Here is a 21,803-nt window from a genome sequence, read left to right on the forward strand (position 1 = left end):
ACTCAAATTGCTTTTCAGAGCTTCAGCTAATCTCTGAAGTGTGTGGGCTACCATCCAGGCTGCATCATTTTGCATGAGTTAGTTGTCCTTTATTACCTTGCCTAAATGTGGTGATTTGCCCTTCTTTTGTCATCAAGCAGTACCAAAACCTAGAAAGGAGATCAGGAGGGAATAGCTTTGAACAATGTTTGCTGCCCGATTTGGGGCTCCTGACTGTTTCTTTGTAGGAGGCCAACACTGACAGAATGTAACCATGTTTTGGTTCCCACTTCCTTGGCTGTTGTCCTCTACTGCCCATTCTCTCTCTCTGTTGTGCCCATTGCCTTTCTACCTCCTCCATGTCACAGGTACTCAGTGCTGATGCTCCAAGGTGTAGATGAATGCTATACAAGTGTGGTGAGCTTAGCATGATGGGATGCTTCCTGAGGCTTCATCCACATTTAGAAGAGGTGACATCGACCTGCCCTCTCCAGCTGACACTAATGAGAAGGAACATGGTCTTAAGGAACAGAAAATGTTGATAACTTTGAAGGAGCCTATTGTTCTGCAGCCTAAGCCATATGGTTTTGGCCCCTTAGATCTGAAATGAGGCAAACATTTAGCCCCAGAAGTTCTTCTTTCAAGGGTTTACTGGCACTCCAAGTATTTGTTTTGCTGGATTGAGATCCAGCTCCTCATGTCTTCAGTTTTCAATTCCTGATGCTGCCATTTAGATGTCCAGTTCAGTCATTCTCTCAGCATTTGGATAGGAACAGAGTCCCTTTAATATACCAGTAAGTGTGCAGAGAATGTGCATCAGCCATTATATGTCTGAGCTTTATCCTCTCTGATTTAAATCTGGAGTGAGTAGAATCTACCCCTATCACTTTGGCAAAGCCCAAATTGACATAGCCATAATGTAGGACTGTGAAATTCTGCCAGCTGCTGGGGAGGCATTATCCTGTTTATTTGTATACATCTCTCTCTTTCAAGATCTTTTTAAACACTTTGCAGTATAATTTCCAGAAGGATAAAAGTTACTTAAATGAAAACAGCATGTACCAACCTGTTTGGTGCTGCAAGGAAGGTGGAATATTCATAGTATTCAGCCTTTTTTCAGGTAGTAGTCTGCAGCTGTTGTACAGAGTCCCATCTGACCTTAAAATAGGTTAAAGCTTTCTTAAAGCTGATGATTCCACTTTACTGAAGGTAGATAGAAAAGGGAACATTAAAAAACTGGTTTTCTTTTTACATGTTACCGTACTTGTTTATGTTATGATATTTTATTTTTCTTATTCTAAATGAGGAACATAGGTGAGTCAGTTTTGTTTTCACTTGCCCTTCAGGCTCTCAATGCTGACATGTTTGTGGGAGCGTTTTTTATGTGGTGTAGAACTGGATTCACTATGATGACTTTGGCTACATTCAGCAGCCTCTGATTTCCTTGTTTGTGTACTGGTTTGCTTTGAAAAGGGGTGTCAGAAATTTTTGTCTCTCCTCTTCACGCCCACACTCCCCACACAGGTCTTCATTGCATGATCTAGCCAGTTTATAGGAGGCATGAATTTACATGGAATTACTTTTGGGGAAGTTTGCCTGAACTATATATGGTTATATAAAAACACACAGCTGCACATCCGTTACCACTGCATACAGATGGGATTGGGAGTTTGGCTCTGGCTCAGTCCCCTCATTCTGTAAAGCTGTGCCCGAAATAGGTGTGCCTATTCAGTTCAGTTAATTTGTATGCTGGGAAGTGCTGTGTTTTTCTCAGTGTTTGAGTGTGAACTACAGATGCACATAACTTGAGCAGCTTAAACTTACCTGCATTTAATACTTGCCGTCTTCCTCTTTATTGAGAGGAAGTAAGAAGCAAGTTGTAAAATCTAAGGAAAGACCTTAGAAACTTGAAAGAAGTATTTTGAGTGATTTATGTGGCAGTGGTGCCTTAGATGAGGATTCATATTACCTTTACATGCAGATATATTCAGGAATCATCAAAGATACAACAATATTCATTTTACTGCCCCTGGCACTCGTACCCACGCAGTAGGAAAGAGACTTTTGGTGGTGCATTTTAGCATACTGATTGAATGGAACTCTGCTTGCAGGGAGAGTGAACAGGAAGGAGGAGAACATGAATATATGTGTTGAGTTCGTGACTGTTGGTGCTGGTTAGTTGTTGCCTTCTCCTACTTTTGAGGCACTCCAATCTGAATGTCAGTCTTTCATCTTTTGAAATCATACATGAAGTCAAGTCTGTGTTTTCAAATGAGTTGCTGCAGCATCAAGAGAGGCACCAAGCTGCAAGACTGCCCTTGGTCCTGCAGCAGCTTATCCTGCCGGCTTTGCAGTCAGCTTCCAGCCTTCCTTCAGGCTCTCCAAACTCATTCTTTTCCTGATAGGAAACCCCTGGCTGAAGCTGACTCCTGAAAGTTGTTGAGCTTTCCTCTTCTCTACCGGTACTGTGGTGTGCTCTTATGGGAAAATAAAGTGTTCTCTTATGGGTTGATTTGCACCATTTAGTCCATACATGGTGAGAGTTCTCAGGTGTGAAATGGCTGTGAGCATAGTTTCCAAGAGACAAAAGATGGGCTGTGGGGGGGAGAGTCAGCAGGAGATATGGCTAGAACTTCAGCCATTTTGATTTTTCTTCCAAAAGAGTGACTTCAATTAGTTAGGAGGTTACAGAAAATGTAACTATCACCTTTTGAGAGGAAAAACTGGGGGGATTTACCTTCCAGCATAGTGACTCTTTACTGTGCTTATTTTGAAAGGGAAGAGAAACATAATAAGTTTCCAGTGCCTCTTCTTCAGAGGTTGGCTAAGCTCTGAGTTGTAACATTCATGAACATAAACTGGAGCCTTTTAACAAAGCCATTTCACTCCTGCTCCTCATGTGAGCAGCCACAGTGTAGCAGCACCTCTGTCTACAGCACTGGGACTGTCAGGATGAGGATTCTGTAGCTTTAAGTTCAAAATACATTGCAAATGGTAATTTGTTATTAAAGCTAAGATATTTTGGAGGGGAGCACTTTCTAACATGGCTGATACTAAAGCCCAAGTGATGGAAGAGAAGAATCCAGAGCTCATCCCATTTCAATTTTAGTTTATTTGAAAACATTGCTTGTTCCCATGTTCTGGCCAGGTAATGCTATCACATAATCTGAAATGGATTTGGGATCAACAGGAAGGGACAGCCCAAGGAAAGAAGTTTCCACACAACATCTGACCGTAAAAACAAATCAATTGCACAAAGCCCACAGTTTTTCAGTCACTGGTCTTTCTAGAAATTAAAATATCAACATGAATGATGATATGTTTTTGCAAAATCATGTGTCCACTGAAGTTTCAATTAGCAGAACAATTGCCAAGTGCTGATTGGAATGAAGCATTGGAAAGACAGAACCTCGGAAGGTATTTATGGTTCTTTCAACTCAAATTCAATTTCATTTCAAATTAAAATTCAATTTCAAATGTCCTTTAGGCATTTTCTGTATTCAGATAAGAATTTTTAAATCATGAGGAAAATACCATTACATTTCCTATGTAGTATCCATACTACTATAACTTGGAATTATTTGATTTAATTTTCTTAAGTAAAATCTCAAATTCATGTCAGTTCCTATTGCCAGGGACTTCAATGCCACTGAGAATTTTCCATGTTGCTTCTGGTTCCTACAGGCATGGGCTGCTTGGTATTTGCTGTCACATATCAACAATCTTAACATATGAGTTTTAAGGACCACTACATTTGGGGCACTTTTCTACATATGATAATGCAATAACCCAGAAGGAACACAAAGGAAGAGTATACTGAAAAATACCTAGACTGTGAAGCATACAGTACACAGCAGTTCTTTCAAAAGGAGGAAAACAAAACCAAAACAAGAGGAAGGGAATAAAATGTCAGTTTGGGCAATAAAAGGTATATTATTCTCTGTTTACTATTACACAATGGTAATAAATTCAAACCAACAGGGAAACCTTAGCTTGTATTCAGAAGAATACTGACAAAACTTAGTAGAATGCTACAAACTTTTCTGTAGCTTGAGTGTAGTCATTTCTATTCCCTGAGAAAATTTGGCTCTGCAGCTTTTCACATTGATGTCATATATTAAATGATTCCATATATTAAATTCCCTTCTGCTCAGGGTACCTGCATCCCAAGTATCACATAGGGAAACAGAAGACAGTTCAGACTTGTGTCTTTAATGTCATCTGAAAATATATTGATTTTATTGGATGCTTAGGGACAATTCTATTCCTTCACACTCTTTCCTCTTTTTTCTGATATTCATGCGAGCAGTTCACTTTGACGTTTGCATTACATGTAAAGGTCTGGGGGATCAGCTATTGCTGTCCTGGGAGAATGACTGAGTAGGCTGGAGGCTTCTGCTGGGTTGGACTCTGAATGGGGGGAATGAATGAGGCTTTCAAAGTTACTGGAGAGGGACTCACCTAAGCCAACAGGCTTCCTATATGATAAAGAGAAGACACGTTCTACAAGAAGGGACAAACTTAGAAGAAAAGTACAGAACACTCATTAGTTCCTACATGGTAGTGAGATGAAAGAGCCTGGTTTTCTCCAGTGTTTTAGCTTTGCTGGTAACATGCAGTTTTCAGATTGCAGCCAAGCAATGCTCAAACTGGGCAGGAAAAATGATATTTTTCTGTACAGGCTGCACAGCTCTTCTGGAGTCCTTGGCCTCTTCTGCAGCAGATTGCATGTGGCAAGGACAGAAATCTGTTGGATAGGATGAAATTCACATGAGCATGAAAGCAAGGCAATTGTTTGTCTCTAGCTGCAGCCCTGCTCTTCTCTAAATGGTACTCACTATGGAAGTGTTAGGCAGTGTCTTGCTGCAGAAATGGGCCTCTATTTACATCTGGTATTTTGTGCCAAATGGCCTATGTTAAAGCAATGTCTTATGTAGTGCAAACTGAGGAGAGTGTGTTGTCCTCCAAGGGACAATTTAATTTCAGTTGTTATAATGAATGCTGCCCTTTGCAATTGCTAAATGTGCAGTGTTCAGAGCAAGGTGCTGGACTGTCTTTAATACCACTTTGAAGGCCCTACCTGTGAGCATGCAAGATGGTTCTGTCAAATGGTTTTATGCACAAAGGAGCTTCTTCTCAAAAGAAGGCTCTGAAGTCAATGACATGTTCTTATTCACAGGAGCTAAAAAGTGCAGTGAATATGTATGCAGGTAGCAAACAAATAAACAAGCTGTGCTCTAAAAAATGTAACAGATACATATCCTTGGAAAAATTGGATAAATAAAAGGCACGGTCCTTGGGAAATACTGTGCTCCTGCCACTGCCACATGTGCAGTGAAACATAGATATATTTACAATTTGAAAGATAGGTAAGAGTCAATATGTAAAAAGTTTCCTGAAAACAGATGTTTTCACATCCACATCTATCTCTCAGGCAGTAGGTCTTGAAGACTGTGTGACCAGACACTTCCAGCTCCATCTGAGGCTGGGAACTGAGAGAACATGTGTTCACCAAAGGAGAAAAATGTATTGGGCCATGGTGTTTTTTATCTTTTCCTCAAATTTTTTGCCCCCAGATGGCTGCTAACTTTATATAATTTGCAGCCAAGGATCCTCCCACAAGGAGCAGGAACAGAGTCCAAACAGATCTCATCCAAATGGGGTTTGGTTCTATCTCCAAACTGATTCATGCCTATGCTAAACTCAGGTGAGCCTTCCCAGCATGCAAAATTTCCCATGCAGCTTCTCTCCAAGGCTTTAATGAAAGCTGCAGTGCTACCTGTGATTAGAGTCCCTTGCCTGTTCTCTCTTTATCCCAAACTCAGGCTATTTGGTTAGATCAGTAAATTTCCTTTAGAAATGCTCAGAGGTGAAACCATTAGTAACAAGAGAATGATTCATTCCTTACAAAAATCTGATGCCTCAGAGGCATAGCCTGGAGAAGCTTGTTTGCCATGGATGACTTTCTAGCCAGCTATTGAGATGACAGCCAGTAAAGTACACTTGGTGGCATGTAATGGATTGTAGAAGAATAAGAGATAGTGCTGAAGGCAATCTCACCCCTGAGGAGTTGCAGCTGTACTAATTACCAAGGATTAGGAACAGGCCCCGCCCTTAATAGGCCACAGCTGTGTCCAATTAAGGCCTACCCTGAATAGGTGACAGCTATGTCCAATAAGGATGGGTGTTAGAAAAGAGTGGGTTAGCTGCTCAAGAGGAGAGGTGGAGGCTGTGCTGTGAGGGGCACGTGGCTGTGCAAGGGACAGTAAGGGTTAGGCAGCTGAGCAAGGGGCAGGAAGAAGTCAGCTGGTTTCGTGGAAGAAAGAGAAAAGGAGCCAGTGTTGCGAGAAGCTGCCCGTGACGACTCCCAGGGAAGGTTTGGAGGTTTTACAGTAAGGTAAGAACATAAACCATTATGGTGCCAAATATGTATGAAACTTATTACCTCTAAAATTGTCTAAGAAGTTCTCCACTAGCCTAGCAATGTCAAGTCTTAAGATAATTTGAAAGGAATGCCTAAAAAATTGTGTGACTAGGGTGGTAATGAGAAAAAGCTGTTCAGATTAGTAATGTGTCTATTGCCTGTGTGAAAGCTGCCAATGAAGTTCTGGGTGCTTCAGTGCCTTGTGGTGCCAAGTGGCTGTTTAATGTGTTTTAACACATTGAGCAAGAGTGTGTTCTTGTCTGTGTAGCAGGCAGGTGTAGCAACATGTGTGTGAAAGAACCTGTCCCTCACAAAAGCGTGAGAGAGATGGGCCTTTGGAGAGAGACTTTGGGCAAAGGACAGATGAGGAGCAACAGCCCACTTGCATCTTTCAAAGCTCCCTCCTGGGCTGGTGTTTTAAAGATGGACGTTAATACACTTCTGAAGGGGACTGTATGACAGAGCAGAGGTATTTTTAAAAAATAAGACTCTGTTGTGAGTGTCCACACTATGAAATAAACTAAGAAAAAACAGTCTTCCTGCTAGGTAGTGGCTTGCTTTTGCTGGTGTTTTCTCTCACAAAATATAAGGCCTTATCCATATAAGCAGATATGTATAATATAATGCCTTATCTATGTAATGCAGAGATTGTTTATGGATAGGGAAGACATTCCTGAACAGAGATTTTAATTTGTTGGTTAAAACAGACTTAGTGCACAAACACTGTTAGCAAAAAAGTATTTGGGGATTATTTTGAACAGGTGTCCCTCTGTACCAGACTTGGATAACCTCCCCTCTGGATCTGCATTCACTTCTTAAAGAACCTGTTATGAAATGCACTTGCTGTTTGTTGGTTTTTCTTTAAACATCCTGATTGCTTTTTGATGACACTGTACAAACACACAGTTAGAATCAAGTGCTAGAAATAGCTTCCTAGAACTCAAATTGATTTTTAGATAAGAAAGTAAACATGTGCATGTGTGCAAGTCATGCATGCATCCAGGCAGAACTAGTTATTTTTATTCTTCTAGATGAAATTGTCTGTAAAAACATGAGGTGCTATTTATTGTTACCATAATTTTAATTTAAAATTCTAACAGTGACATGAAGTGTTGTCTCAGCTCATTTAACAGGCTGTGAAATGGTTAGAAGGATGATAGAAATGTCTGACAAACCATCCTCAGGTAAAATGTACTTACTCATATTTGCTACTCAATCCCTGATTTTTCCTAATGATGAGTAAAAATGGGTCATCTTGTTAGGTGGAAAATATTATCATTAGCAAGAAATTTTCCATCTCACATTGAGGAGAGCACATGCACAGCCCAGTTTCATCCCCTCCCCATGGTTTGACTTTGAGAGGAACTGGAGTAGGGGGAAAAATATAGCTGGGCTAGTTTCCTTCAGTGCAGCTGTGGTAAGCTTGAAGAGAGGGTGTGCTGCCCATCACCTCAGCACAGGGTGTCTGCAGGGCCCTTTGCAGCAAACTTCTCCCCCTGGATCCTTATACACCATGGAATGATATCCTAGTCCCTCCTACATGTGAATGGACAATTTCCATCCAACACCACAGTGATTCCACAAAAAAGCATCACCTGTATAAAAGATGTATTCTGGCTCTGGGCGTATTCCCCAGGAGCAGCCTTACATCCCTGTTAGGGTCCCAGTATTGGCTGTGATGTGACAAGTACGTTTTGTTGCATTATGGCTCTTTTGAGGTTTCAAGGAGGCAAGCTATTCCACAGTGGTATTGCACTCTGAGGGGCAGAGGAAGAGACTGGATTTAGGGAGAAGTTTGGTGGAGGCACAGCAACTAGGGACGCTGAGAATAGAAACGTTATCTGGCAGTTCTAAAAACTAAAATTCTTTTATTCCTATGGATGTATTTTTTTTAATCTAAGCCCTTGAGTGGATGAACTGTTCAATATTTATTTAGTGTCTCTTTCTGTAAGAAACAGGACATAATTTGCAAGCCAGATTTTCCTTTAGGACCAGAGGCTTAAAACCTCTGATAGACATTTCCAACCAGAAATCATTATTATGTTGCACATATCAATAAATATATTGATAGTAATTAGACTTTTTTTTTAACTGTACTATTTTCATGAAATAACATTTCATTAATAACCTTAATACTTCTTGCTTTGGCTCACTCTTTCTTGGCCTGATCTGTATGACAAATGCCCATTTATGCAGCTGGAACCCAACTCAGGACAGAAAAATGCAGGAAAAACTACAGCTTTGTGGCAAGGCAGGAAAAACTAAGGAGCTGCAGATGGTCATAGCCCCAAGTGTGACTGGGAAAACTATTGAGAAAAACCTATCTTGTATGAATGAGAAACATTTCTTATAGCCAAGTGAGAGTTTGCAGGGAAGTAGAGATCCCTGTCCATGCTCCTTTGAATATCTCCCTGAGACTGGATGAAAACAATCCAAATAGTGTGTGAAATGCAAAGAAGTTAATTTATACTGGGCCTACTGTGCCTCAGTTATTGTGCCAGCTATCACCTCAAGATGTGCAGTGGTAAGGGCAAGTCACTATTTACTTCCTTAGCAATGCTGCAGTGCAGGGGGAACTTGAGTGCAGGTGGCTGCACAGAGGGCAGCTAATGTTGCTTGGTCTCCAGAGCACATTGCTTTGCTGTTTTTCTCTCCATAGTTACCTATAGTCCAGTACTTGGAAAAATCAGACCAAACTACAAACTCACTTCAGATGGAGATTGTTTCCAAGTATTGTGTTCTGCAGAGATATTCTGCATTGTTTGGGAAAAACAAAGAGACCATCTGTAAATACTTGGCCTGGATCTACCTTCAGGGAAAAAAAAAAGCCAATCCCAAGAGCTAACTGGAGAATTTCTCCTTTTACTTGGGTGACTGCTATCAGAAGTGGGTTTACATCTGCTCTCACAGCAATAGGTGGAAGTCCTCTGTCTCTCAAAAGGAAGATTACTTTCTGACATTATTTTCTCATATAGATTTTTGATGTTCTCAGTGCACGTATTGTCCTTTTCAGGTTCAAAGTGCCAATCCATTAAATGATCTAGTGACTTCTCACTTGCCTGTGCAAGATCAATTGAGAAAAATCCTTAACAGGCCTAACCCTGAAACCAGAACACAGAGTGCCCAGTTAGATTCTCCCATGACACAAACTGGTGACTTCACCAGCACACTGCCTAGCAAACATGGTAAGGAAGTGTGGAACCTCTAGGATACCCTCCTTGTATGGAACGTCCCCATAATATGGAGCTGAAAGAACCTCTCTGGGTTTAAACAGCAGTGTTATTTTTGTGTGACCATTTCTCTGTGTGTATCAATGTCCCTCTCTAAGCAATGGAGTCAAGCAGCCAATTTCAATCACCTTAGATTTTGAAAGGAATTAAGGATAACCTCATTCTTTCAATTGCTGTAAAGATAGAAAGTGGAATAGAAAATAGACCACGTAAATTTCTAAACTTAGGGAAAGGCTGCAAAACTTATGATTTGTTAGTCCCTGTGTGTCCAAATTGTCTTCTCAGCAGGAGAAAGGCTTCTAGTGAAGCTCTCAGTCACCTGTGAGGATCCTTGTCCAACAGAATACTTCTGGTGGGCTTCATTCTGTGCCTGTGTGGGAACCACATGTGAATTGGCTTCAAAGCCAAGGTCCCTGGTCTCCCAAGCAGAATACATGTAACTGGTATACCTTGGTTAGTCACACATCCACTGTCTTGGGTATGGGCAGCTTGAGGATGCAGAGGATGATCAAACTGCAGTTTCAAGTCATGCAATGTTTAATTTGATTGTTAAGCTTTTCAGGTTTGATCTCAGGAACTGCTTTCCAAATTCATATGGGGATGGATTTTATGTAACTTACTATTTCTGTTATAAAATGTGTTTTGAGTACATTTATTACTCATTCAAAAAGGCTACATTAATTTAATCTGAAGGCATTTCAATATAGGATTGACATCAGAAATACTGGGAGGAGTCAGTTTCTGGCCTCTGGAAAAAGGAAAAATAATTCCTTGTGCGTTCTCAACCTTAACAGTTTCTTTTTGAAATTCTACAGGAACATGCAATGATCAACAAAACAGTTCATTGAAGCACCTTGGTATCAATGTTTAGTTGATGGCATCATACAGAGATGTGATTCTGGTGCCATTGGGAGCATTATAGCAGTTGAAGGACAGCTGCAGAACATTTAAAAAAAGACTTGAGCAGAAGATGAACAAGCTCTCAGGGTAAAATGAATCTGAGAGCACCTGAAATAGTAAGAGTTTATTCTAAGCTATTCTGGCTGTTCTGTCTAATTGTGGCAGGAAGATAAGGGTGATACATCCTAGCTGACTTAGGCAGCTGCATGTTACAGGATGACATCTTCAACAACTGGGTCCATGACTATCTTAGAGAAGGAACCTATTTCACGCTGCTCAGTTAGCTAAGATAGAGCCACTAAAGATTTCTCTTACAATAACTTTCACCATGATAGGGTTAAGCTTTAGCTCATTGTCAGATGATTAATTTTCACCTCATCCAATCAAAACTGAACCTAAGTGCATTACAGTAAGGTAGTTACCCATATTTACTTTGTTTTGTAGGACTACGCATTTCCTTTCTGTCCACCTAAGAGATGGAAAGACTTTCAACTGACCTCAGCAGGCTGAAATGAAGAAATGAGTTACTGAGGCTCCAGTAAGTGGTCAGGTAAACACCTTAAATTCCAGTCTCTGCCCATTTCACCCATCTATAGTGGTCACAGACCATGGCAATCAAAGCCAATGGCAATCAATGGGAACAGTTTGCTCTTTAGTTTAAAATTAAATAAGTAGTCAGTTATAAAAAGCCTTTGCAAATTCTATCCCACGTGTCCAGTACAAATCTTCATAGATTTCCATTTAGGACAAATCTGAAGAGGAATTGAATGCATTTCTACTGGCACACTCTGATTATATTCAAGGAGTAGGTGTAGCAAGCTGTGGGAACTAAGAAATTAAGAAAAAATACTGCAGTGCTGTCAAGAGTAGGTGTAGACATTTTGTACCTGCTAAACCAAAATGATGGGCCTAACATTTAAAATAATATGCTGATCTAACACTTGAGCAGAACAGTAATTTAGATAGACAATGATCTTTTCTCTGCTATCCAGTTTCCCTAATACTAGATGGAAGCCAAATGCTCTGCAATGCAAATCAAGTGCCAAATAAAAGGATAGTGTGATTCATCTGAAAAAAATGTTTCACTTAAGAAACCCCAGAAGGCAGGATATAGATCCCCTGTTTAATTCACCCTACCCCCTTGTGACTTCTCTGCACTACCAGCAGTGACTGTGCAGGATTTTCCTTGTTTTGTAGGTAGTACCTTTGGGTTTCTCTGCCATTCAGTGGAGGTTTGTCTGGTGAAAAAAACATGGTTACAATGCTTCCTTTTGTTGCTGTCCACTCCATTTACCCTTCAGTTAGGGAGCAAGCAGAGTAGTTAGTTACTAGTTGAATCCCATATCTCTGGATAATGCAGATGGCATAAAGCCTTCTTCATTTCAAGTTAGTTTATGTGCTGTAACAGCAGTAGAACAGCTTTGTTGGAGCTAGACATGAAGTGTGGAAAGAACATCTCACCTCACTCTAAACCTGTAGAAATGCCTTTTTAAGCCTCAGTTTCCTGTTCCTTTAAAAGCTAATACTAGAAGTGTGGTGAAATGTTTAATTTTTTAATTAAGCATCTGACCGAATTAGATCTACTGAATTATGAGGCCTGATTTTATAATGAAAAAACCTAACATCTCTAGAAAGTGAATGCAATGGAGGACCATTGCATTCAAAGCACAAGCAGGTGCAGGAATGTGAGAAGCCAGACTTTGCAGAAACGTGTTCCTAATGTACTGGAAAATTGGACATTTGAACCAGCTGAAGAGCAGGTATGCACAGAGAAGGTATGCACTTGAGAAGATACTATTCATGTTGCTTAGGTCTGAGTCCTACACATTTAACTGCCACTGATTTCTTAAGGGCTCCAATTTAACTCAGTGTCTGTAGGTGCATGTAAGGGCTGCAGGCACGGGCTCTTTATGCTACTAGCAGGCACATTTTGGGACTTTATTAAGACTCAGATTTGCTGAACAGACTGTACTGTAAAACCATGCTAATTAGCATCTAAAATTCTTGGACAACTGCCACAGATTCCTGGGAGCTGTCTACACCACCAGCAAAATGGTTTTAGAGATGCTGATTGCCTGAAATAATTTGGGGCAGAACTTGTCCTTTTGCAGTGATTTTTATTGTATCCATGTAGTCATCCTGGCTTTTGACAAACCCTGTTGGTGTGTACCTGAGACCTGTTCTCTGGGGTCTTGGAGGTAGGGCTTCTGCAAAGATTGAACCAGTGGATTTGTTCTAGAGTCTAACTCAAACTGCGTGGGATGATGCTGGATAGGAAGTGTTTCAGTGTGTCTTTTTCACAGGTTGTATCAATTTTCTGCTGTAGGGCACTGTTTGGTGAGTTGGTGAAGGGATGAGTTACAGTAATTAATTCCTTATTTGTTTATCTCTGCAGTAAGGTTATTATTTCCAGCTGCTCCCACAGTTTACATCAAACTCATCAAAGAGTTTCAGCCATTCAGTCAAGGCTGTAGCCTTGTTCAGCTTGGGTCAAGCACCGATTCAATGATAATATGGTTCAGTAAACCTGAGCCAGACCCCACTTTAAGAGAAATGCCATACTGTAAAGCAAAAGGGCGCTCTGATCTGTCATCTCATGTTCTCCCCTCATTTGGTTGATTGCTTTTGCTGTATCCAAAATCCTGAAATCTGCAGCGGAGACAGGAGCCCAAGGCTTATCCTGGGTGCATGAAGCACCAGGATTAGGTGAAGACTTCCCTTTCAACCTCCCTTAAACTCACTCTTAGATATATTGGCTGTCCATAGGCAGCTCTAAGTATCATACCTTGATTAAGCAAAAACCTTTTGGCTCCCTGATGGGATCTCTCCACTGAATGAACTGGACTTTTGGAAAAGTCACAGTACCTAAAGAACAGGAGGGAGTATCCAAACAACTAGAAAAAATACAGCATCCATAAATATGTAACCTGGGGTAGTGTTACAAAGCCGAGTGATGCAGACTCCCCAGGCAGGTGCAAGAGAGAGCCCTTTATTACAAAACACAGGCCTTTTAAAGCAGTTAGGCCTTTATCAGTTACATTCTAATTAAGCATGACAAATGTAATCCAACCAACCACCGTAAACCACAATATGAACATGTGATGGTTATAGAATTTGTTTTTCTACCTCTAATTCAGCTGAGTCACTTTCCCATAGTCCTTTTCTATTCAGCTGAAGTAACAGGCCTGAGCCATGATTTTACAAGGGTAACAAGACCTTTATTTTATAAGGTTTTACCTATATGCAACAGGGTAGGGCTTCCCAGATGTGGCATGTGCTCTGCCAGTGGTATGCAGAGGACTTCAGGACATTCAAATGAATATTTGAATGCCTCTCCTTTCCCTAAGAAACATGGCCCAAGACGGAGACAGGAACTCCAGAACAGCTGCCTCTGCCATCTCTGCCTCCAGGTGAAATGAGCACTCTGGAGGGAAGCAGAGCTCCCTGTCCTCTGCCTTGCACCAAGGAATGCATAGTCTTGCTCCAGAAGTTAATGATTTTCCTCAAAAGCTAGCCCACTGTGTTTGTGCCCCAATTGTAAATGTCAGGGGTCCAGCTGAACTGCTGAGCACCTATGTGAAATCCTGATGAAGCAATGAGGCTTTAAAAAAATTCCCTTCTAACTGCATTTTCTTATATTTTAAATAAGCATATGTTAGCCTGGAGACTTCTGTCTTCTGTAGAAAGCTGTTAGCAACACTGTATATCTCACTCATTCCAGCACATTTTACTTCCCACAAATGTTGACAACCCTGTGCAAAGCAATGAGGATCTGTGCTTCTGACCATCACCTGTCAAGGAGGAATTCAGAGAGGAAAGCCAAGAAATCAGGGATGAGGAATGGAAGGGAGACACTATTTGGCTCATTTGTTTCATCTGCTGAAGACAAACAGAGCTGCAAAACTGGCAGCAAAAGAGAGAGATATTCCTCCCATTCCTCTCCAGTCAATCTAGTGAATAATTAATGCACTTTTACTCAGTATATGGCAGTATACTTTTAGCAATATGTGCTACTAGTGCAGCTATTGAAGTACCATCGTATTAAAGATGCATAATTAGATGAACTGCAGGAACCCAAGAACACGGTTAAAAATCCAGGGCATGCTTTGGGGCAGTAGTGGTTGCTGCCATGAGCAGCACCCCGTAAGAGCACTCATCAGAAACAGGCGGCACCGGCCTGTTTCAGGAAAGTAAATTAACGGGGAAGGAAGAAGCCAAGACAGACACTGTCCTGGCCGTTATTACTGGCACTCGCTGTCGTGGCTAAACACGAGGGGGTTACAGCTGCCATCAGCAGCACTCGGCGGGCCCGAGGCGGCCGGGCAGCTTTCCCAGCGAGCCTGGCCGGCCGCTGTCCCGCGGGGCGCTGCTGGGGCTGGGGGCGGGGCGCCCGCGGCCGTTGTCGGGGCGGGAGGTTTGAACGGCGGCGCCGCCGCGGAGGATGAGGATGATGAGGCGGCAGCAGCCCGGCGGGCCGGGCGCCGTGGGGCCGGTGAGTGCCAGGGCCGGCAGGGCAGGGCGGACCCGGCCCGGTCCGCACTCCCGGGTGCCGCGGGGGCGGTGTGGCGGGCGGTGCCCGGTTTCGGGGGGCGGGAGCTGCGCTGTGTCCGAGCTCCGGTCTGTGGGGGCCGCGGGCTGCCCGCGCACCGTGGCCGGGTGGCGGCGGTGATGAAGCTCCTGAGGGACCCCGCCGGGGGCTACGGCGGCCACCCCGGCAGAGCGGCTGCTCTGGGCCGGGCCGAGCATGGCCCCCGCTCACGCTGTCCTCTGCAGGTTCTTGGTTTTCCGATTCATGAGGGTATTTTTACACTTCGAGTTGCTTAAAAACTCAAATAAGTTGAGCTCGGGAATGTCTGTGAAACTGGCTGTCAATTGCAGCAAATTCTCTTTCTATTTCTAACTGAAAAATGCCCAAGCTGGTGTCTTGACTTCATAGCCCCTGTTTTAGAAGAGTACTCACTGCCTGGCTACTTGCTTACTTTAAAAAGATATACTGTACTTACAGGGTTGAGACTTTTAGGATTTAGATGTAAACCACTGTGACAGTAAATCAGAAGTGTACCTTGGAATGAGATTCTGAAAGCCTGTGCTGAAGTTACCAATTAAATGAACTAAAATTTCTACTTGTCCTGCCTTCAGCAGTATCCATAAAATTTTTTTCAGCTGTTGTTTTTTTTGTGACTGCATTACCTTTCTAATACTAGAAATTTCTTATACAGAGTATACTTAGGTGGGGAATACAAAGACACGTTTTAGAGGCGTTACTACGATAGTTCCTAAATTTGAGTGTGCGTCTGAAAATCCCAGCAGCTGTTAATAATCTCGTCTGGATTGTGCTGCCGTTGGTGGGGGAAGGATGGCCCTCACAAGGGAAACGGTGTGTTAGTCGACAGCATATGGCAATACAGTGCTGTGTCATTCCTCCAAGTCCAGATGGTGTGCCTATATTTTTAGACAGAATGAGAGGGGGGAAAAAAGCTGACCAATCTCTTTTGGTAGGCACAAAGAACTTTATACATTCCCAAATCAGGCTGCTAAATCCTTCCTTCAGATGAGATTTATATAGTGTTGTTATTTAAGCTATGCCCCAACAGCCATCTATTGCTAGTCTAGAATATTTTATGTGAACCTGGCTAAGATGTAGTGTGAACTGAATGCTTTGTGCAGTTCTTGAAAGCCAGTATGGATACATGCAGATGCCCCAAATAGGAATGTTTATTTCCTCACTGTAATTCTGTAACAGGTGATAGATGTGGAGAGGAGCCAGGGCAGTGCAGAGGCCTGCTGTCTTGGGAATTATTAGGGGAAAGTAGGATCTCATTCTTTGGAGCTTTGTAGCAGCTGATTTATTAGAGAATAAGTAATTATTTCTTAGGGACAGGTGTGGGCCTTGCTTAGTTGCTTAGGTTTTCATAGCCATGTAAAATTTGACTCAGAAGAAAAGAAGATGGATGAAAGCTATTTACTGCTCTTAGTCTTTTTTTTTTTTTTTTTTTTTTTTGGTTCCTGTTTTCTTTTCTGGAATGAGTCCTAACAAAAAGTATAAATAAAGATACATGTGCTGAGAATGCAGAGGTGTTGATGCCCTGGTTTATCTCCTTCTGGCTGTGTTTGAAACTTTAAAAAGCAAACCTGTGAGGGTTAAAAATGGGATAGTCTGTGGTGCCATACAGGGTCCCAGGCTTTCATATATCAGCTGTAGAGAACTTCTATGGAAAATGTCTCTCATGTGAGCTTTGGGAGCTATATACCACCAAACAACCATGAACTTGTTAATTCCAGAGGTAGTAGAGGCACTCTTGTTTAGTAATGAGAAAGTGTTGCTCTTCACTGGCCTGCAAAGTATTTGCAATGCAACCCTGCAATACCATGACAACATTCTGTTATTCCCTCTGTTCTTCATGTGTCAGAAATATTTGGTTTTGCCAGGGATGGCCACAAAACAAAGTAATGTGTATCAGCCATCAGTGGCATCTAGCATGCCTTTGGGAGACAGCAGTCTGTGGTCCTTCACCTTAATTATTTTCTGGCCTGGTATGAATTGACCTTTTGAAGTTGCAAGTGAGAAATAATGCCCATTTATAAATGTTTTCTGTGAAAGCAGGCAGGAAAAACGTTGACCTCTCAGCAGTTTTTATAAAATCTTAAAAACCCCCACTCCTTCAAAATACGGTGATGGTGAATTCCTGTGACTTGCCAGCCATGTTTAGTTTACTTCACTGTTTCAATGAAAAGTGTGCCTGACATGATGCCTGTATAGTCTTGAAGCCACCACAGCTGTTTGCCTTTTTAGTTCATGGACTGATGCAGTTGAGTATTGGGATCAGTCTCCTTGTCTCTTTTTTTTTTTTTTTTTTTTTTTTTTTTTTTGCTTCTGCTGTTACCTGAATTTCTTACCAGCCATAACCTAAAAAACCAGATTTTCTTGACTTTTTTAAAGACAGTCGAAGAAATGATGAGATTGAGTTTCTGATTTAAAATATTTCAGACATTTTCTTCAGTTTAAAATTTATTTTAGTAGGGGTCACTGTTAAAAATGAGTTGTTAGTTTATAAGCTTTGTTCAGTTAGCCCTCTCTAGGACCATATGTTATTATTCTATGAATGACATATGGAAGCACATAAAATTTTAGTAACTTTCAGATGGTACAGTGAGTAAATCTTGAATTGAAATTTGCATGTCTAATGGATATAGTAAATCTATTTTGTCCCATGTTTTACTCATTTGTTGCTGAAGAGAGAACCACCATTCTGCATTCAATAACCTTTGCAATAGTTGTGCATAATTAAAACCTGGAGTTCTCTATCCAACTGCAGAGGATGTAAAAATTGAGAATACTCTTAGTTAGTTTTTTGTTTAATCCTTTGGGTTTTTTGCATCTCTAGGAATGCGACACCCAAGAGAAGATCAACTTTGAGGTCCGCATGCGAGAAGGAATCTGCAAGCTGCTGGCAGTGAGCACGCAGAAGGAGCAGCTCCTGCGGGCTGTGAAGAGCCTGATGGTCTGCAATGCTCGCATCCGGGCCTACAGGGCACAGCTGCGGGACCCAAAGGAAGAGCCCAGCCCGGGCAGCACTGAGGAGCAGTGAGTAACAGCTCAGCTTCAGAGGGAGCAGGATGAAGCAGGCATTTACATACATGAATTTTTAGCAGTCTGTCTAGGAATGTGGATTTAAATCCTTCCTTATCTCCTAAACATAAATTACTTCTGCCTTAAAGCATTACGTTATAAAACAATTCCATTATCTTCTCTTTGCTTTAGAAAATTAAGTACAAGTCATATTTTCCTAGGTAGATTTTATTTTTGACACTAATTTAGTATCACATAACACAATGGACATATTTTCTTGATCACCCTTAGCATACAAAAAGGTACCTAGCCAAGTCTGACGGGACGAAACAAAGCTATCCAGGACAGAATACAGCTATTGGTATTTTTCCTTCTTTCTATTGTTATCAAGGGTCCTTTAATAATGGCCCCATCACGGTTAATTGGTACCCTCTGCTGGCCGCTTGTGCTAACTGCAGTGAAGTGATAAATCCAACACTCAATGGGAAGAAAAGTACCAGAAAATATTCTCACCTTATAACTCTTGAAGGAGCTAAAGTATGTGTGTTTTATTTCAATAATGTTACAAAGTTTTGGTCTAAATGGAATTTATTTGGGGTGCAATGCTGAGAATCGTGGTGCAGAGACACTATTGCTCTCAGGTTAGTAATTTATTGAAATATTATATTGCAGTTTGTGTAGAAACTCTGTGAGTACATGCTTGTCTCCAGTTAATTGTATCTGTAGGAGCAGTTCCACTACTTTTCAGTTTCAGAAATGTTCCCTTATAGGAGAAATATGTTGGAGGAAAGAGGAGTGTTTTCCGTCCCCTATTCTGAAGCTGCTTTTGAAAACTGTTATATAATACATGTAGTATTCTGTAATTATTGCATTTGCATTGCTTTTTCCTAATAAAATTAAGAGTTTTGCGGTGACTCATCTTTTATTTATGTTTTTAGTGATGGAATATTATCAAGTGTCTATATGTGCTGATTTACTCCTTGTCTTTGATGTCAGTGAGCACAGAATGGTGGTGGCGCATGTCCAGAACAGGGCCAGGATATTTGGACATGTATCTGCACAGTTGTATTGTGTACTTGGTTTGTGACTGCCATGCATTACTTGGATTTCTGTCTTCAGGGATACTTGAGATGTTTGTGGAGGTCATTAGAAGAGATGCATGCTACAGAGTTATTTCTCTATCATTTAAATTATATCTTTGGTAGTTGATAGTCCGTTTGGAGTTCTTTTTCTTTTGATATTTGCTTCAGACTGGAATTTGTTTAAGGCTTAATCATTCCAGAGAGAGAAAATTCTAGGATTTATCATCTGTGAGTTCTGAAGATATTCTTACTGCCTCTGGAAGTCATGATATTGCTAGCAGCTAGAAATTTTAATTTTATTAATAGAGGAGGAGGCAATTCTTTAAACAATAATAGAAGCAATACATTAAGTTGCATCCTCATTGACATGTTCAGAAGGCAAAAATTGATAATGTATTTGATCCTGTTGCAGCTGGAAAAGACAAGGAAGATGTGTGTGTGACTTTACTTTGGAGTAAAGTCTTCTAGGGAATTTTAAAACATGGTGGTGTACCTTCCTTCCAGATTATGCTTAAGAAATTAATGACTCATACCTTAAACCAGAGATAGCAAAATTAATTTTAAAGAAAGGCATTTGAAATGAGTTATAATATGAAAATCCTGACCCTTCTTAGGGTTTAAAGGGTTGAGTTTTAGATATCTAAATACACAGATCTCAAATATCCTTTTTCTTTTCTTCTTTTTTGGAGGTGTTCAGAAAATGGGACAAAAGACCGGACAGCATGCAGAGCAAGGGTTGCTATATCAGGTAAGAGGCCGGGTAGTCTCTTAATTGTAGAAGCTAATTAGCTGGACAGTGTCTTGTAATACAAACTATACAGAAAATATTGTATTTTTAAAGTGTAAATGTGGTTCAGAGCCATCAATCCTCTAATGCTGCAAGGGGACTTGTGCTTAAGTTACACATGGGCTTTTGAAGATCCTACCCTCTATTTCCATTTTACTCACAGGGCATTCCACAGTGGGAAATGCTTCTTTTCTGTTTGCCACTAAACACTGAATGCATTTCAAAGCTAAATAACTGTGAGTGAGCTGAAAACTTTTTTTCTCCCCACAACGGCAGACTTTGAAGTGATAGTACAGGGCATGTCTAACAAATTGAGAGCAGAATCATAATTAGCATGCAAATGTTATTTAGGCAATGCAGATTACATTACTTCAGCAAAGGTGTAGTGGTATGGCTTCAATGCAGGCTAGTAACAAGGACATTTAACAGCCATTCCTAGCAGGCTGTTTTCTAGCCTGTTCTCAAACTTCAGCACTGTGGATTCATTGTTTTGTTTGCTTGTGACAGTAGTGGATGTTACTACATTCAGCAGTCCTGTGGCTGTTCTTCCAGCTTTGCTAACAGATCTATTTGTGCTCCCTGACCTGCTTCATTAAGAATAAAATCGTGTAGAACAGCTTACTACTGAAACTGTTTCAGTTAATTCTGCATATTTTGGTATCTCTTTAAGCAAGGTAACTCCTAGTAGGAGAAGAGTGATGAGCACATGGTTCAATAATGTTTTTTGCCAGCACAGCTGTTTGCAGAATGTGTATCTGTCTTTCCTCCTTATGGTAGTTGGATGAAAGCATCTGTTTGCCTGTCTGTGCTGCGGTTGCACCTTTCTTCAAATTTGGAGAGCTATCTGCAATGAAGACTTTAGGGTCATATAATACACTTCTGCTATCCTTAGAAAATCAGAACTTTTTAAGAACTCTGTTTTTAGTATGTTTTTAGTATGGAAAACTTGCTTAGGATATGAAAGATTTAGCTCGTTTCTTTTGATGGAATAAGACCATAGGGGGTGAAATACACCACTTTGTATTTGGGCTGTCTGTTAATGATTCTGCACTGTTACCAACACATGGCTCTCAAAACTGGAGGTTACATCCTCAGAAGTGTGGCAGAGATCAAGGTGAAAAGGAGGAAGAACCAACTGCCTCTCTGTGCAGTGCAGCTTGGGAGTGCTGGCTGCTGCCATGCCTTGTCCCTCTTTAGATACTTGTGTCAGGAAGCCTGGCCAGGTCCAGTTTACAGCAGAAAAGCCTAAATGTTGTTCTTGGCCTCTGCTGATTTATTCTTTCTATGGGTCACCTCCTGATTTTCTACCCTCAGCAATCCATCCACTTATAAATTTATTAGTGTGTCATATAGTTAGTACATGCCAGATGACGATTACCAGAAAAGTAGGGCAATCGTGACCAACTGCAAAAGTTTGAGAACAACTATGCAGGACTACTGAGGAATATGCTCCTACAGAAAGCAGCTATGTCAGATTCTGTGTGGGAAGTGCATTCCTTAATCCACAGTTTTTCACACTTCTATAATTTTTACTTATCCCCCATATTTTTGAACAAATTATGTAATTTATGTTATTGTACCCATTGATTATTTTTTTGTCAGAAGACAGTACATCAAATATTGATGAAAAAGCATTATCATAATTTAAAGTAATTTTATAAAGGAATCATTGGGTTTAAATTTGATTAATTCTAGTATTTGAATGTATCCAGTTTGCATCCACACAGATTTACAGCTAATGGTAACTGAAATTAAGGTGTGTGAAAATTGATCTTTGTTTTTGATGAATGACAGCTCTTTCAGTCCAAGAATGAATTGAAATCTGATTTTC

General features: G+C 41.0%; 1 protein-coding gene across 1 annotated transcript in view; it reads left to right on the forward strand.

Annotated features, from left to right (window-relative positions):
- Positions 1-15,277: 15,277 nt before the first annotated feature.
- RTKN2 (rhotekin 2) overlaps positions 15,278-21,803 on the forward strand; it is a gene marked incomplete at both ends in the record, with an annotated part of 29,270 nt that continues 22,744 nt past the window's right edge. The window contains 3 exons of the mRNA XM_084210890.1: positions 15,278-15,331; positions 17,919-18,118; positions 19,875-19,933. Of these exons, the coding sequence (XP_084067016.1) occupies positions 15,278-15,331; positions 17,919-18,118; positions 19,875-19,933 (313 nt within the window). The remainder of the gene's footprint in view (positions 15,332-17,918; positions 18,119-19,874; positions 19,934-21,803) is intronic.

The sequence above is a fragment of the Fringilla coelebs genome (assembly GCF_963513975.1).
Source record: "Fringilla coelebs genome assembly, chromosome: 8".
NCBI classification, from domain to species: Eukaryota; Metazoa; Chordata; class Aves; order Passeriformes; family Fringillidae; genus Fringilla; species Fringilla coelebs.